The sequence below is a fragment of the Macrobrachium nipponense genome, chromosome 8 (assembly GCF_015104395.2).
Source record: "Macrobrachium nipponense isolate FS-2020 chromosome 8, ASM1510439v2, whole genome shotgun sequence".
In the NCBI taxonomy this organism is placed as follows: domain Eukaryota; kingdom Metazoa; phylum Arthropoda; class Malacostraca; order Decapoda; family Palaemonidae; genus Macrobrachium; species Macrobrachium nipponense.
The window spans coordinates 31,142,503-31,158,986 of NC_087203.1; the positions used below are offsets into that span (position 1 = coordinate 31,142,503).

A 16,484-nucleotide genomic window follows, 5' to 3' on the forward strand; every position below is an offset into this window, starting at 1 on the left:
TCCGAGACGGCCTTTGTATTATGAGTTTTCCGTATCTTGGAACACATTTTACATGTAAAATGGCTAATCCGTTCCAAGCCCTCCAAAAACACCCCAGTAAATTATATTTCCAGGCCTAAAACACATGTTCTAGGGTTACGACGGAAGAAATATGTCTCCAAAAAGGCAAAATACTGTACATACTTGAGTAATATTCAACTGCATGTAATGTTCAACCCCATTTTTACTGCATATATTAGGACTTTAGCATATGTCCATTAGCAATAAGCCTAGCCTATGTTAGAGGTTGCTACTGTAGCCTAGTCTATGATTCTGACATCTAAACCTAAGAGCTAAAAGCTTAGAATATGCCAATAAAATGTATAAATAATCAGTATGTACTCATTTCAAATAATTATTAATTAATCATTAACTATAATACACAAACAAAGAAAAAACAAACCTTCCAATCGATTGTTTACATTCTTACGAGTATCGAACGAGCGCCAAGCAATCATTTTTCCTAGCACACAGTAAGCCAAAAATTGTCATTAATATCTCTCTTCAACTAATGAAACCACCAAACAGTATAATAACCATTCATTTCTATTCTTTATTCTATCTTTACCTAATGGAGATACCGAGTTACTGACAGCTGTAATGAAACATACGTAATACGTAACGTAATAATAAAACAGAAGAAGAATTCTAAAAAATACATATTTGTTGGCAGACTGATTTATTTTATATTTTCTGATATCTAATTCACAATTGTTTTATTAAATGTATTGCATGTACTCATTTCAAATAATTATTAACCCTCTTACGCCGACTGGACGTATTTTACGTCGACATTTTTTGTCTCTCAGGTGCCGACTGGACGTATTTTACGTCGACTTACAAAATTTTTTTTTAAATTCGTGGAAAAATACTTATAGGCCTACCAGCCTAAAACTTTTGAATCACACGCCTTGGGGGATGCTGGGAGTTCACGGATCAAGGTTTTGTTTTGTTTACAATCGTTACGCAGGCGCGCAAGCGCGAATTTCTTTCTTGCCGCACTAAAAAGTATCTGTGACACATCTCTGAAATTATTTCGTCACTTTGACATAATTTTTGTACCATTGTAAATTAGCTGTTACATGAAGTATTATATATGAAAATGTGTGCATTTTTATGTAGAATACAACAATAAAATACTCATGATTGTAGCTTTTATCAGTTTTGAGATATTTTCATATAAATAACGATAATTGCCAAAATTTCAACCTTCGGTCAACTTTGACTCTACCGAAATGGTCGAAAAACGCAATTGTAAGCTAAAACGCTTATATTCTAGTAATATTCAATTATTTACCTTCATTTTGCAACAAATTGGAAGTCTCTAGCACAATATTTCGATTTATGGTGAATTTATGAAAAAAATAACATTTTCCTTACGTCCGCGCGGTAACTTCCGAAAAAATCATACGAGCGATTGTGGTAATGTTTGCACCATTTTAAATTAGCCGTTACATAAAGTTTTATATATGAAAATGTGTGCAATTTCATGTAGAATACAACAAAAAATAATTGAAGGTTGTAGCTTTTCTCATTTTTGAAATATTTGCATATAAATCACGATAAATAGAAAAAAAAACCACGTTCGGTCAAATTTGACTCTACCGAAATGGTCGAAAAACGCAATTGTAAGCTAAAACTCTTACAGTCTAGTAATATTCAGTCATTTATCTTCTTCTTGAAACAAATTCGAAGTCTCTAGCAAAATATTTAGATTTATGGTGAATTTAAAAAAAAATCTTTCCTTCCCTCCGCGCGCTGATTCTCCGCCACAAATCTCTGAAATGCATACGTACCATTCTCGGAATATTTGCTCCGTTTCATATTAGGCATTTCATAGAGTTTTATATATGAAAATGTGCGCAATTTCATGTAGAATAAAACAAAAAATATTTAAAGGTTGTAGCTTTTCTTATTTCCGAAATAATTGCATATAAAAAATATATATAAAAAAATTTGACATTCGGTCAACTTTAACTCGTCAGATATGGTCGAAAAATGCAATTGTAAGCTAGTACTCTTACAGTATAGTAATATTCGATCATTTGTCTTCATTTTGAAAGAAATTGAAAGTCTCTAGGACAATATTTAGATTTATGGTGAATTTTTGAAAAAAATATTTGTTTACGTCCGCGCGTTACGAATTCATGCATTATTTTGTGATAATATTTTCTCTGTGTTGCTTTTATCGTTTTACAATGTGTTATATACCAAAATGATTGAAATTTAGTGTACATTACAACGAAAAAACAAGTAACTTGTTCCCTATAACCGTTTTGCGCACAGCGCGATTTGAATACAATTATATATGAAATTTCGTTTTTGCGCTATCATATATCGCATTATTTATATATGATAATGATATTTTTTTCATTTCTGATGGTTGCATACTAAACTTCAGCCAATGACAAAAAAAGGAGCCAAAAATGAACTCTTAATCTTGAAAACTAAACGCGCTGTGATTTTTTGAAAAAAATATTTTTTTCGCTTCTGCGCTCACTCTGAAACACCTCCGGCACACGGGAGACAATTTTTTTTTTACCGCTTCGGCGTAAGAGGGTTAAGTAACCATTAACTATAATAAACAAACAAAAACAAAAAAAGCTTCCAAACGTCTGTTTACATCCATCACTAACTAGTATCGAACGATCGCCAAGCAATCACTTTTACACAGTAAGCCATAAATTTTCATTATCTCTCTTCAACTACTGAAACTACCAAACAGTATGATAACCATTCATTTCTATTCTTTATTCTATCTTTACCTAATGTTTTTTTTTTTATTAAATGTATTGCATGAATAAGTTTTTCAATTTACAGCAACCTTTTACCAATAGAATACTTAAAGCACAAGGGGTAGATGCTGACCAATAGGAGAGCAGGACCTTATGGGGTGACTAGCATCAGGAACCAATGGGAGAGCGGGAGGATGGTGGCGAGTTTACTCAGTTGGCGGCGCGGGAGTTTTAAAATTGTTCTCGGTGGTCCGGGCGAATCTCGGGACTTTACAGCAACAACCTTTCGTATCTTTAAAACTTTTCGTATGTAGAGCAGTAAAATTTTTCGCATTGGCTTTCGTATCTCGAGTTTTTCGTAAGTAGAGCCTTTCGTATCTCGAGGTACTACTGTAATAGACTGAAGAGACACAGTGAGACCATAGTAGGGGATTACCAAACAAGGTTTAGAGCATCTAGATCAACCATAGACCAAATATTTATTATAAGGCAGATCCTGGGAATACGATAAAGACTCTTGGCACGCCTTTATAGATTTTAAGCAGGCATATGACAGTATACAACGAGAGGCATTATGGAGGATACTGAGAAAATTCAGGATACCAGGGAAGCTTATACGCCTAATAAAAATGTGTTACAAAAATATGAGAGGCAGAGTATGGATTGGAGGGGAAGTAACAGGTCTTTTTGAAGTTGACAACGGTTTAAAGAAGGGATGAACACTGTCTACGATTCTCTTTAACCTAGTGCTGGAATGGATCATGAGACAAACACCACAGGGTAATGTAATACATCTTGGGAAGGCTGTGTGTGACAGATTAGCTTATGCAGATGATGTTGACTTTTGTGGTGAAAACATCCAGGAAATTGATAGAAAATAAGCATTTTTAGAAAAGCTGCAAATCAAGTTGGCCTGGAAATAAATGACGCTAAAACCAAAATCTTGAAGGTTTCAAGGCAGGAGAGGACACTTGGTAACATCAGGTGTGGAAATATGGAGTTGGAAGCGGTTGAGAACTTCAAATACCTTGGATCAACAGTTACAGCTGAAAATAAAGTAGAGGAAGAGGTAAAATTAAGAATAGCAGCAGCAGCAGCAGCCAGATGTAGTTGGGCTTTAGCCAAAGTGCTCAATAGTAGTATCTTATCAAGGAGAACAAAGGTGAAGGCCTATACACCCATTATTAGACCTGTGTTAACGTATGGTTGCAAAACCTGTAGGCTGACAAAGGATCTGGAACAAAGGTTGGAAGTGTTTGAGAACAGAATCTTGAATAATGAACTAAGGGAAATGACAGAAGTACCCCTGATAACAGGCACAATTATGGCTCAAAGACTGAGGTGGGCAGGGCATGTGGCCAGGACTCATCAAGATAGACTGATAAGCCAGATTACTCGAGGACAACCAGAGGGCAGACGACCTCCAGGAAGACCCCGCATGAGATGGTCTGATAAAATTAAAAAGGACATGACAAAGCTTGGAGTGGATGGTCCTGGGGATTGGTGGGATGTTGCACAGGACCGTGGTTGTTGGAAGCTTCTTGTAATAGTGGCAAAGAGCCATGGAGGCCCGCAGCCAGTGGAGTGAGTGAGTTACCAATGCTATAGGTAAACTGTATCAGTTACCTGTGAACAGTTGGCAACACCTCCGTATGTACCTCGATACCTTACCTAACGTAATGGCACCTACAATGGCCAACCTCCAAAGGTTGCGCAGAACCATCATCGGCAAAATGCAAAGAAGAAACACCCGTCTCCGACGCACTCCCCACAAATGGGTGTGCAGAACCTAATCCAAGTACACTTGTGACTGTAGCACCAGAGCTGCAAATGCCCAGGTGCGCCACCCTTCCACCACTGGGATTTGATTGTGCAACTAGTACCCGAGCCACACCTGGCTGAGCCAAACCTCTCCCCCTCTCATACACCGACTGTGAGACGCAATACCCAGAATTCGGACCTACGAGCGGCAAAGCCACTATACCTGAACCAACTGTTCTCTGTTGAAACAGTGTCCCACTCGGATGATGACCTGTAGCCATCAAAACACCCGTAAAAGTAGAGGGAGTACTTAACCCCGGAAGACCCGAAACCAAACCCGAACCAGCATCATCCGCTTTAGACAACTGAAAAGCCAGAATTTCAGAGAAAGCTGAGAAAGAAGTCAAAGGAGAATGAAAACGTGACAAAGCCACACTCAGTGCCACCAACAGAGCACCAACTACAGAGGTTGAATAGGTGGAAGGCAGGCTGGACATACCAATACTTAAAGGTGCACACAACGACAAACTACAATCTGCGGAAACTGCTGTAACAGCCGCAAGCTGAATACCTTTTGCCAAAACATTTGGCGATGGAGCAAACGTGTCCCCTAAAACTGACCCCGCACACTTAGCAGTCAGAATCTTACAACCTACATTTGTTAACTGGCTCAGAAGTGGCCTTGCGGAAGCTTCTGCCACAGCCTGGGAACAGGCTGAAGTCTGTGCAACTGCTTGACCCGTAGCAAAGGAACCAGCCACAGGAAAACTTGATAGATGTGTAAGGGAAACCTCTGAAACCTACACCGAAGAAGCGGCCGAAATGGAAATATGAGAGAACTTAGAGGGAGATTGGGATGTAAAGTTGGAATAGGATTGGAGATAGCAGAAGAGGACTGAGGGGAAGAAGAAGAAGCCATCTTTTTGACGGAGAGAAAATAGATTGAATCAGTACCGCTCTGATAATCAAGAAATGCATCATTGGTAAATTCAGGGAAATTTCTCAGAACATGGTCCATTATATTGGGAAACCCTAGATGAAAGCACTGTCTTACCAATAATCTATACCCTTGAGACAGACCCAAGAAATTAGCATTATACTCTGGCAAATTAAGGGAATGATCGTCTGCATCACCACTACTGAAAGAATGACCCGGTTTCAACACAAAGGGAAAGGAAACCTTCAAACAAGAAGGCACCTCCTCCCAAAATTCTAAAACCGACACTGAATCAAACTCCACAGCAACCGTGGGTTTAGACGTCTCCTGATAATGCAACTTAAGAGGCTGGAACAATACATCCGAAGGGTTCAAAGGCACGTCTGAGTCTGACCTAGAGCTAACTCCACTTCAGAATTTACACCAATGTGGGGAAGAGGGGGAATCCACTGATTATATATTATATATTAGTTTAGTCAATTAACCCTTAAACGCCGAAGCGGTAAAAAAAAAAATGTCTCCCGTGTGCCGGAGACGTTTCAGAGTGAGCGCAGAAGCGGAAAAAATATTTTTTTCAAAAAATCACAGCGCGCTTAGTTTTCAAGATTAAGAGATCATTTTTGGCTCCTTTTTTTGTCATTGCCTGAAGTTTAGTATGCAACCATCAGAAATGAAAAAAATTATCATTATCATATATAAATAATGCGATATATGATAGCGCAAAAACGAAATTTCATATATAATTGTATTCAAATCGCGCTGTGCGCAAAACGGTTAAAGGTAACAAGTTACTTTTTTTTCGTTGTAATGTACACTAAATTGCGATCATTTTGGTATATAACAAATTGTAAAACGATAAAAGCAACACAGAGAAAATATTATCACAAAATAAAGCATGAATTCGTAACGCTCGTACGTAAACAAATATTTTTTTCAAAAATTCACCATAAATCTAAATATTGTCCTAGAGACTTCCAATTTCTTTCAAAATGAAGACAAATGATTGAATATTACTATACTGTAAGAATATTAGCTTACAAATGCAGTTTTTTGACCATATCTGACGAGTTAAAGTTGACCGAATGTCAAATTTTTTTTATATATATTTTTTTATATGCAATTATTTCGGAAATAAGAAAAGCTACAACTTTTAAATATTTTTCGTTTTATTCTACATGAAATTGCGCACATTTTCATATATAAAACTCTATGAAATGCCTAATATGAAACGGAGCAAATATTCCGAGAATGGGACTCACGCATTTTGGAGATTTGTGGCGGAGAATCCGCCACAAATCCCCGAAGGAAAGTTTTTTTTTTAAATTCACCATAAATTAAAATATTGTGCTAGAGACTTCGAATTTGTTTCACGATGAAGATAAATGACTGAATATTACTAGACTGTAAGAGTTTTATCTTACAATTGCGTTTTTCGACCATTTCGGTAGAGTCAAATTTGACCGAACGTGATTTTTTTCTATTTATCGTGATTTATATGCAAATATTTCAAAATGAGAAAAGCTACAACCTTCAACTATTTTTTGTTGTATTCTACATGAAATTGCACACATTTTCATATAAAAAACATTATGTAACGACTAATTTAAAATGGTGCAAACATTACCACAATCGCACATATGATTTTTTCGGAAGAGTTACCGAGCGGACGTAAAGAAAATGTTATTTTTTTCATAAATTCACCATAAATCAAAATATTGTGCTAGAGACTTCCAATTTGTTGTAAAATGAAGGTAAATGCTTGAATATTACTAGAATATAAGAGTTTTAGCTTACAATAGCGATTTTTGACCATTTCGGTAGAGTCAAAGTTGACCGAAGGTAGAAAATTTGTCACTTAACATTTTTTATATGAAAATATTTCAAAATTGATAAAAGCTACAACCATGGGTTGTTTTTAGTTGTATTGTGCATGAAATTGCGCACATTTTCATATATAAAACTTTATGTAACAGCTAATTTAAAATTGTGCAAACATTACCACAATCGCATGTATGATTTTTTTTGGAAGAGTTACTGCGCGGACGTAAGGAAAAAGTTTTTTCATAAATTCACCATAAATCGAAATATTGTGCTAGAGACTTCCAATTAGTTGCAAAATTAAGGTAAATGATTGAATATTACTAAAATATAAGAGTTTTAGCTTATAATTGCATTTTTCGACAATTTCGGTAGAGTCAAAGTTGACCGAAGGTTGAAATTTTGGCACTTATCGTTATTTATATGAGAATATCTCAAAACTGATAAAAGCTACAATCATGAGTATTTTAATGTTGTATTCTACATAAAAATGCGCACATTTTCATATATAATACTCCATGTAACGGCTAATTTAAAATGGTAAAAAAATTATGTCAAAGTGACGAAATAATTTCCGAGATGTGTCACAGATACTTTTTAGTGCGGCAAGAAAGAAATTCGCGCTTGCGTAATGATTGTAAACAAAACAACACCTTGATCCGTGAACTCTGAGCATCCCCCAAGGCGCGTGATTCAAGAGTTTTCGGCTGGTAGGCCTAAAAATATTTTTCCGCGAATTTTTAAAAAAACTTTTGTATGTCGACGTAAAATACGTCCAGTCGGCACCCGAGACAAAAAATGTCGACGTAAAATACGTCCAGTCGGCGTTTAAGGGTTAATTCATTTTTATTGTTATTGTTATTTTCTGCATTATCAAAATATGGTGGATGACCTATGTAAGGACAGCATATGGTTGATTCTAGAAGGTGTCTATTCATGTATTTAAGTTGTATTGTGACGTCATAAATGACAAGATGGCGGTGTCTGTTGGATGTAAACAATAACACAGGGAGAAGGAGGACATGTGCGTGTGCTGTTTGGTTGGTAGGAGAGAGCTAGGTTAAAATTCAAACTGGTAGCAGTGTGTGGTTGATCAAAGGTGCCTGGATCCGACAGTGAACAAAGGGAGACTAGATGGAGAAGGGAATGTCCGAGACTTAGCGGGATACAAGAAGAGTACAAAGAATGGAAAGGTCAAGTCAAAGATTGGCTATTGTTGTTTGGAGAAGATACAAAATACCCGGGGATAAAGATAAGAATGAGCTTAAAAGGGAAAGCCCGAGAACTAGCAGAAGGATTCGATAGAGATAAACTTACAAGTACAGAGGGTCCAAAGATAATCCTAGACAAACTAGGTAAAGCCTATCTAAAAGACACGGTAATGGAGAATTACAGTAGAATAAGAAACTAGGTACGAGAAGGCAGCATCCAAGTGTGACAGAGCAATGGGGAAAAGCACGCTTGAAGGGAAGTCAAGGGTTATCAAGTATTGGAGCAAGCAAATTTCACAGAAAATCAAAAACAAATGTTATTATCGGCTTGTGGGCAAGAAAAGTTAGAGTACGAAAAAGGGTCGCAAACAATGAAAAGACTATTTGAGGGATTAGGGACTAAAGAGGAACAGGAATGGTTGGGGTTCAGAAGGCAATGCGAGTTCTGGGAGAGGGAGGGGAAAACCAGAAATATCGGGGTGGAAGAAATCCTATAAACAAAGAAGGGAAAGTAACAGTATGTGCAATATGCAGCTCGGGATGTTATTGGGCTAGGGATTGTACTCAGAATTTTCATAATAGGAAGAAAATTGAAACAAAATAAGAAGAAAATAAGCAGAAAACAGAAACTGGGACAGAAGTTTATGTAGAAGTTAATAAAATAGAGGAAGAGTCATGAGTCATGGGAGGTGGTTGATGCAATTTTAGACACTGTAAATCGACAGTTTGCGGGGAATTGTGACTAGCACGCATTGTCATGGATTTGAGTCAGGAAGAATTGATGAGAATGAGGTATACTAGGACAGAGTCTAATAAAGTGTTTAATTTTGGTGAGACATCTCATAAGCCAAAAGGAGTAATGTCTGGACCACACACTCAAGAGAACAGGGTGCGCTCCCCCTTTGGTCCTCTTGGGAGGTTTCGGCCTCGACGAGGACTGGGATGCGTCGGAGGACGGTATCGGCTCTCTCCTGTCAGGTGCTCACTCAGCCCCACCCAGATGACGGTCACGGTGGCGGCAGACGCTTAGCCTACAGTACGAGTTCGTAACCCTCTTTGGGAAAACGTTTTCTCCTGACGGTAACGTTTTCCTGGACTGAGCGGCCATCACCGCACGGTGATGGCTGCTCGTACTCGCTTCTCCAACTGCTAGTTCCGCTGGGAAGGCGAGCGAGTATCCAATCTTCCTCCCCCATTCCCTCTCTCCCTATGGCTACGAAGGAAAGGGGAGGGGTCCTGCAGTATTTTCTCCGTAGGATTCCATGTTGGGGACTGCGTTCCTGGGGGGACCTTCGGGTACTACCGGACGTAAGTCCCCATCGTTGAGGAAGGATCTTGCCCCATCCTCGATTTCTACGGGAATTGGGAGGACCACCACCTGATGATCGTCTGATGAATTCGGTGGGGGTTTCGCCGAGTGCTTAGAATTCTCCGGAATTTCTAACATTCTCCGAGTGTTCTGGTTTTCTACAATCTGCAAACACTTGGGCGAAACCACGGTCCAGAGTGGGCTAGACGAGAATCCCAGATAATTGTTATTATGATAATTGGGAATCTCGCTGAATGCTCGAATTTCTAACATTCGAGAGAAGCACTGCTGCTGAAGGAAGAATATCTCACAGGATAGAGAAGAACGGGTGGGAACATCCAGTTTGGCTTGAACTATCGTCTTCGGTATCCTGTTATCACCATTGAAGTCTTCCTTCGAGGAAAACTTCCCCTTCACTCTCTTCATTAGAGAATGAAGGGTGTCGGCTTCCAGTCCTTATTCTCGTTCCTCGAATGGAAAAGAATTTAGGATGGAGGTCTATGTACAGGAACCTACAAATATACTACGTATATTGCCCTCGCGACATGATTCTGTTAATCAGTTGAATTGTCCGAGGTGTAGGCACATACCGTAGTTAACTCTACGGATTGTGACCGAGACGAATACATAGTATCTTCTTTATTGAACTGCAACTCGGGACTGCCTGCAACCTCCCAGGAGTTACCAGTTTCGATTTTGAGATACTTATGGTATTGTTACAACAACCCCTCCTCAGCGTTTGTATTCACCGAAATCCGTTTCGTTTAAATGCAAATGCTCGATGGTTCTAGCCGAACGCATTCCTTCTTGGAATGGATTATCTGGCAACTCAGGATGACGAGTGAGCGAGAGCTAGCGGTGTATGGGCTGCCTTGCCGCAGCCCAGTACCAGCTGGCTCTCCGAGATAGCACTGTCAGTTTATGTCTCTCTCCTCTACAATGATTGACTACCGAACCGTATCTCTGCCCGGCAATCACAGACTTAGGACTCTGGTTGGCTGGGATTCTCGCATACTTGAATAACCATCTCTACTGCATCGCCTTGGACATTGCGAGAATTTTCAGACAGAGATATCTCAATAAACTCTATCATCTTTCTGTTTACCGCACGGTAACAGAAGCCTGTAGCCTAGTCCCCCAACGAACGGAAGACCCCGTGTACAATTGGATTTCGGGGCATCCCGTCCCCTCCTCTCCGCTCGACGGATCGGGCGAAGAGAAGGAGAGAAGGAACGAGAAACCTCCCCCGAAGGGGAAGGAGCCATATGCGAGCGCTGGGATGGCGGCAGGAAGGAAGACAACGTTTTCTGTGACCAAGGGCGTCGCCGGAGAACCCTCTGAAAGACTCCCTGGCAGGCTTACGTCGCTTCCTCCTCTCCTCGTGGAGCACCCACTGCTCCTCCGACCAATATTACACACAACGCAAGGCTCGGCCCGAGAGCATTCGCGCCCTCAGCATCGAGCACATAATTCATGAGGATCAACCTCTGAAAAAGAGCGGAAGGCCCCATACTTACGGCCCTCCACACCAGGGCAAACTCTGCGGCTGATGGGGGGGCTTGGGGACGTCTCGAGCTCACGAGAATGCGTAATAATGAAATAATAATAAAATACAAAGCACACGTACTTACAGTATTTTATCAAACACACACAAAGCAAACCAAGTTTGAAGATACAAAGCGTACGACGAAAGCGGGCAGAGAGCGAACAACACGTCTGTCTCCGTCGGCGGCCGAAAGCAAAGTGGTTCTTCACCTCCCAGCACGCACTGTCAGACAAGCAGTTAACTACCAAACTCCCTTCTTCGAAGCTTACGACCGTTCCAGCTGCTGCTAGTTACCTTCCTATTGTAAAGGACCAATGGTTTGTATTCGTATCGGAACAAATAGTAATTAACACATCTAACATTTGTGAGAAATATATTTAAGACAAAATTACGGTAGTATCTATAAAATAATACTACCTTATGGACAACCACTAGCATAACATTATACGGTAGTGCCTCAGGTTACGAAATTAATCCATTGTGAAGCGGCCTTCGTAACCTGATTTTTATGTATCTAGAACTACGTTTTGCATGTAAATTGCCTAATTCGTTCCAAGCCCTACAAAAACACCACAGTAAATTTTATGATAAAGCTCAATTGACCAATAAACAATGAAATACAACAATTTGGACCACTCAATACCTAACCTAACCATGACTGTACCTGTAAATAAAGTGTATGAGTGTACAGGGTACAAGAAATACTGTGTGTACATGTACGTACGTATGTAGTGAAATGTGGAACCTTACCTTTCGAGTGAGGCGATGTCCGAAAGTGGCGACAGAGGAGGAGGACAAATGGCAGAAAACATGAACACTTAACTTTAGGAAACACATTAAAAAATGGCAGAAAACATTAACACTACACTTCTCTGCTTAAGGATGGTGCCTATCGTCAATGGATTTCCACCGTATTCCTTAGCGATCACACTCAACCGCATGCCAGCTCCATACTTCTTAATTATCTCCATCTTCCGTCTCCATAGAAAGCATCCTCTTCTTTCCGTGAACTTCAGCAACATTCTTGGGACCCATGGCTAATAACGTAAGTAATTAAGTTCACACACAACACGATAAAGTAATTTACAGTACAACGAAAGCGAAATAACTAACATGAATTTACGTTAACAAACAAAATCTGTGTGAACAAACAAATTCTAGTTGTGTACGATAACACTACCGAAATGAAATGGTCGAGGAATGCCTTTACGTAGATGCATAATGGGACAGATGCTGACCAATAGGAAAGCAGGATCTCACAGCAGTGACTAGCATCAGGAACCAATGGGAGAGCGGGAGGATGATGGTGAGTCTACTCAGTTGGCGGCGCACGGGTTTCAAAATTGTTCTCGGCGGCCCGGGCGAATCTCGGACTTTACAGTACATACACCCTCTCGCAACCTGAATTATTTTTATACATAGAAGCAAAAAAAGGTTTGTCTTTACCTTTGTAACCTGGATTTTTTGTACGCAGGGGTATGACTGTACTACTATAACTACACACTTGTGACCAACGTAGCCTGTAGCATCTTGAATATATTGTTCATACACTGATTACAGATGGTTAGTACCTAGTAGTTTTAAATAAATACTTTTTCCTTATATCACTACAGGGCTGTTATTATGCAAGACCTACTGACTACATGTGCTGCAGAAAATTGTTTGGTCCGCTTTTCACCAGTGGGTACGGCCCATACCATCTGCCATGAACATAGCCCTTGTAGGAATAAAGGGAAATATGGTTGGCCACCAGATGTGTGAAATTTGTAACATGCTACTGGTAACAAATTTTAAGAATGAAACAGCTCTTTTTAAGCTGTCTTGCTGGGTCCTAGGTTACAGTAAGGGTACAGAGGGAGGAGATTACATTTTTCTGACAAAACTCCGGCAAAGTACTATATTCCCATCCCTCTCTAACCAGAATCTACCGTCCACTGTACATGAAAGAGATACCTCGGCAATCAGATAATGAAGGGAATCCTAACAGGGTCCACCTGACCCTGTCTAAAGTGTCTGCATCTTTTGTTGCCAGGCAGTCACAATACAGTTGCCTGAGCACAATCAAATGAAACAAGCCTTCTGCAAGGAAATTATGAACAGTATCAAGGATGCCCTTGCTGCTGCACATCAATATATCAAGAGACATTATCCATGATTCCAAACAGGAATTTAGGTCAGTCCTGGACACTGAATTAGATATATGATGAAAGAAATTCTCAGCCTTTAAACAAAAGAATCAAGTGGCTGCACAGCCTACCCAGGCAGAGTGTGGGTTTAGAGCTCCGACTGGTAGCAACAATATTCAACTCCAAACCAAAGGATACTAAGGGCTCCAGAAACTGCCCCGATAATATTGATAAACCCTTGGCATGATGCCTCAATATTTATCTTCTCTGCTGAAGGTAAATACCTTATCAATGAAAGGAAAACCATAATTGAAGTTGAACAAGTAGAATGTCAGGACTTAGTCCCTCCTTCAATGGGCACTGAGAAATTGCTGAAGGAGATGGAATGAACAACACTTATCCTTCCTTTTTAAAGGATAAAGCACCCACTGGACGTGGTTACTCAACAGCTTTGGACCCTTAAGTGACAGCCTTGCCCAAATTTCATGCTAGGCGCCACCTCCTCCATATCATAACCTATACTAGTACGCTGGAAGTTTCTTAAAACCAAGAACATACAGTGGAACCCCTGCATTTGCGTTCTCAAGATTCGCAGACTTGGCTATTTACAGGTTTCTATACAGATCATATCTACCCACTATCCACAGAAAATCTGCCTATTCACTGTATTTTTCACAGTGAAAAATTCACTAATTACTGTATTTTCATATTACAGGCAGTCCCTGGGTCACATAAGCCGAAAATTGTCGTAAGCCGGAACATCGTCAAAAATCCTGAGAAAACCTTACTTTTAATGCTTTGGGTGCATTAAATACTATATAAACTGCTTTATTATTGCATTTTTCATAAAAAAGACTTTAAATATTGATTATTTTGCATTTTTGGTGTCACATTTCTTCTGCCAGATCAGCGTTGTAGGCGCCGTAACCCTGGAACGACAGTGTTGTAAACCTGGAAATAATTTCTGACAAATATAATTGAAAAGCGTTGAAACCTTGGAACGTCGTAAGCCGAACCCATCGTAACCCGGGGACTGTCTGTAATTTCCTGACTACTCGTATATGTACACTTGTGTAATATTTGACTCCATGTAATGTTTGACCCCATTTTTTATTGCATATACGTGTATTAAAATTATAGCATACATATACCCCTTGTAATATTAGTTTTGATTCTGGCAATAAGCCTAAGCTATGTTAGCAGTCACTACCATAGCCTAGTCTAAGATTCTGACATCTAAAACTAAGACGCTAAAAGCTTAAAATATGCCAATAAAATGCATAATAAATCAGTATACGGCAGTCCCCGGTTATCAACAGACTCGGTCAATAGTGATCCGGTTTTATGGCGCTTGTCTAGCACTATAAAATTGGTGATTTATGGGACCATAACGGGCCAAGTTTGGTTATGGTGCCGATAATAGAGCTATAGTGCCATAACATACCTAACAGAGGCGCCATAAACTGGTTATTGGTGCCATTAACTGAAACTTGGCGGATTTCAGCTATTCCCGGGGGGTGCTGGTACGCATCCCCCTTGGCAAATACAGGGGGTCCACTGTACTTAACTTGAGTGGTGATACAAATGCAGTCAAACACTATTTCTGGAGCAAAGCCTGGGGATTAGTGAAGGCAGATCAGAGTGTAATGAGGAAGATGGTCAACATATGTGCTGTTGTTACATCTGTACATGAGGGTTGTAGAGAAAGCTGAGACAGTTGCTGTATGACAGGAGATAGAGACCTCCTGTCCAAGACAAACAATAAAATAATTCTTAGTAATTGGCTAGTCTGTCTTATGGACCCTGGGGGGGAACATGAGGGTGTAACTTCTTTGAAGACAAACAGCAGCTACACTATAAAAAAAGGGATTATGTTAGACAACAACTATCATTCTGAAATATTCCAAACTCTGAGATAATGAGGTCTTATTTACTTGAAAAAGAATGACAATATAGTATAAGATACATGCAGGTTGATGCCTCAAGGGCAGGAAAACTTGTAAGAGCAAGGAGTCCATAAAGACTGATAATAAAAACTTGCTCTCCTTCTGATACATGACACAAGAAAATTATTTCTGCATTTATTCCCTGAAGCCTTGTGTGTTTCTGAGTTGCCAGAGACCAAATAATAATAATGAATTATAATGGACAAAAGCAATCACATTTTACAGTAATAAGACACCTTCCAATGCATGAATAACTTTCAAAGTCAGATAATTCTAAATTACTGTAGTATAAAATCATTAGTTCAATTATTGAAATAACATTGTCCTGTTATGTAATAAAGGTTTCTTTTAAAAAAAACATATGATCCCTTACCTTTCAATTTATCCCACTCAGCCTCCCTCTGGAACATTAATGGAAGATACTGGGTGTGGGATATGATCATCTGATAGATGGTGTACAAGGATAAATCATTGTGGCTCTCCATTACATCAACTTGATATAAATTGATATACATAGCCCTAATTAAAATGACAAGGGAATTGATCATCACTGGCCCAGCTTTCACATCAATCAAACCATGCCGTAGAACCTGAAAGAGAATGAATGATGGTTCTAATAGTGATGGCATTGTAGGGGTATTATAATAATAATAATAATAATAATAACAATAACAATAACAATAACAATAATAATAATAATAATGATAATAATAATACACAGCAAGCGAATGTCTGGCACTTGCACAGAACCAGTACAAAAAGAGGCATGATTCAGTAGCAAAAGCCCTCCTCTGGAGCCTGTACAAGAAATACCAGCTACCTTGCAGTAATAAGTGGTACGAACACCAACCTGAAGGAGTGATAGAAAACGATCAGGCAAAGATCCTCTGGGACTATGGTATCAGATCAGATAGGGTGATATGTGCAAATAGACCAGACATGACGTTGATTGACAAAATTAAGAAAGTACCACTCATTGATGTCGCAATACCATGGGATACCAGAGTTGAAGAGAAAGAAAGGGAAAAAATGGATAATAATAATAATAATAATAAT

The 16,484-nt window shown here is 39.3% G+C and overlaps 1 protein-coding gene across 1 annotated transcript in view; it reads right to left on the bottom strand.

Moving 5' to 3' along the window:
- Positions 1-16,484, bottom strand: part of LOC135222636 (nucleolar pre-ribosomal-associated protein 1-like) — a 307,212-nt gene that overhangs the window by 87,383 nt on the left and 203,345 nt on the right. Inside the window, exon 8 of the mRNA XM_064260767.1 lies at positions 15,802-16,018. Coding sequence (XP_064116837.1) covers positions 15,802-16,018 — 217 coding nt within the window. The remainder of the gene's footprint in view (positions 1-15,801; positions 16,019-16,484) is intronic.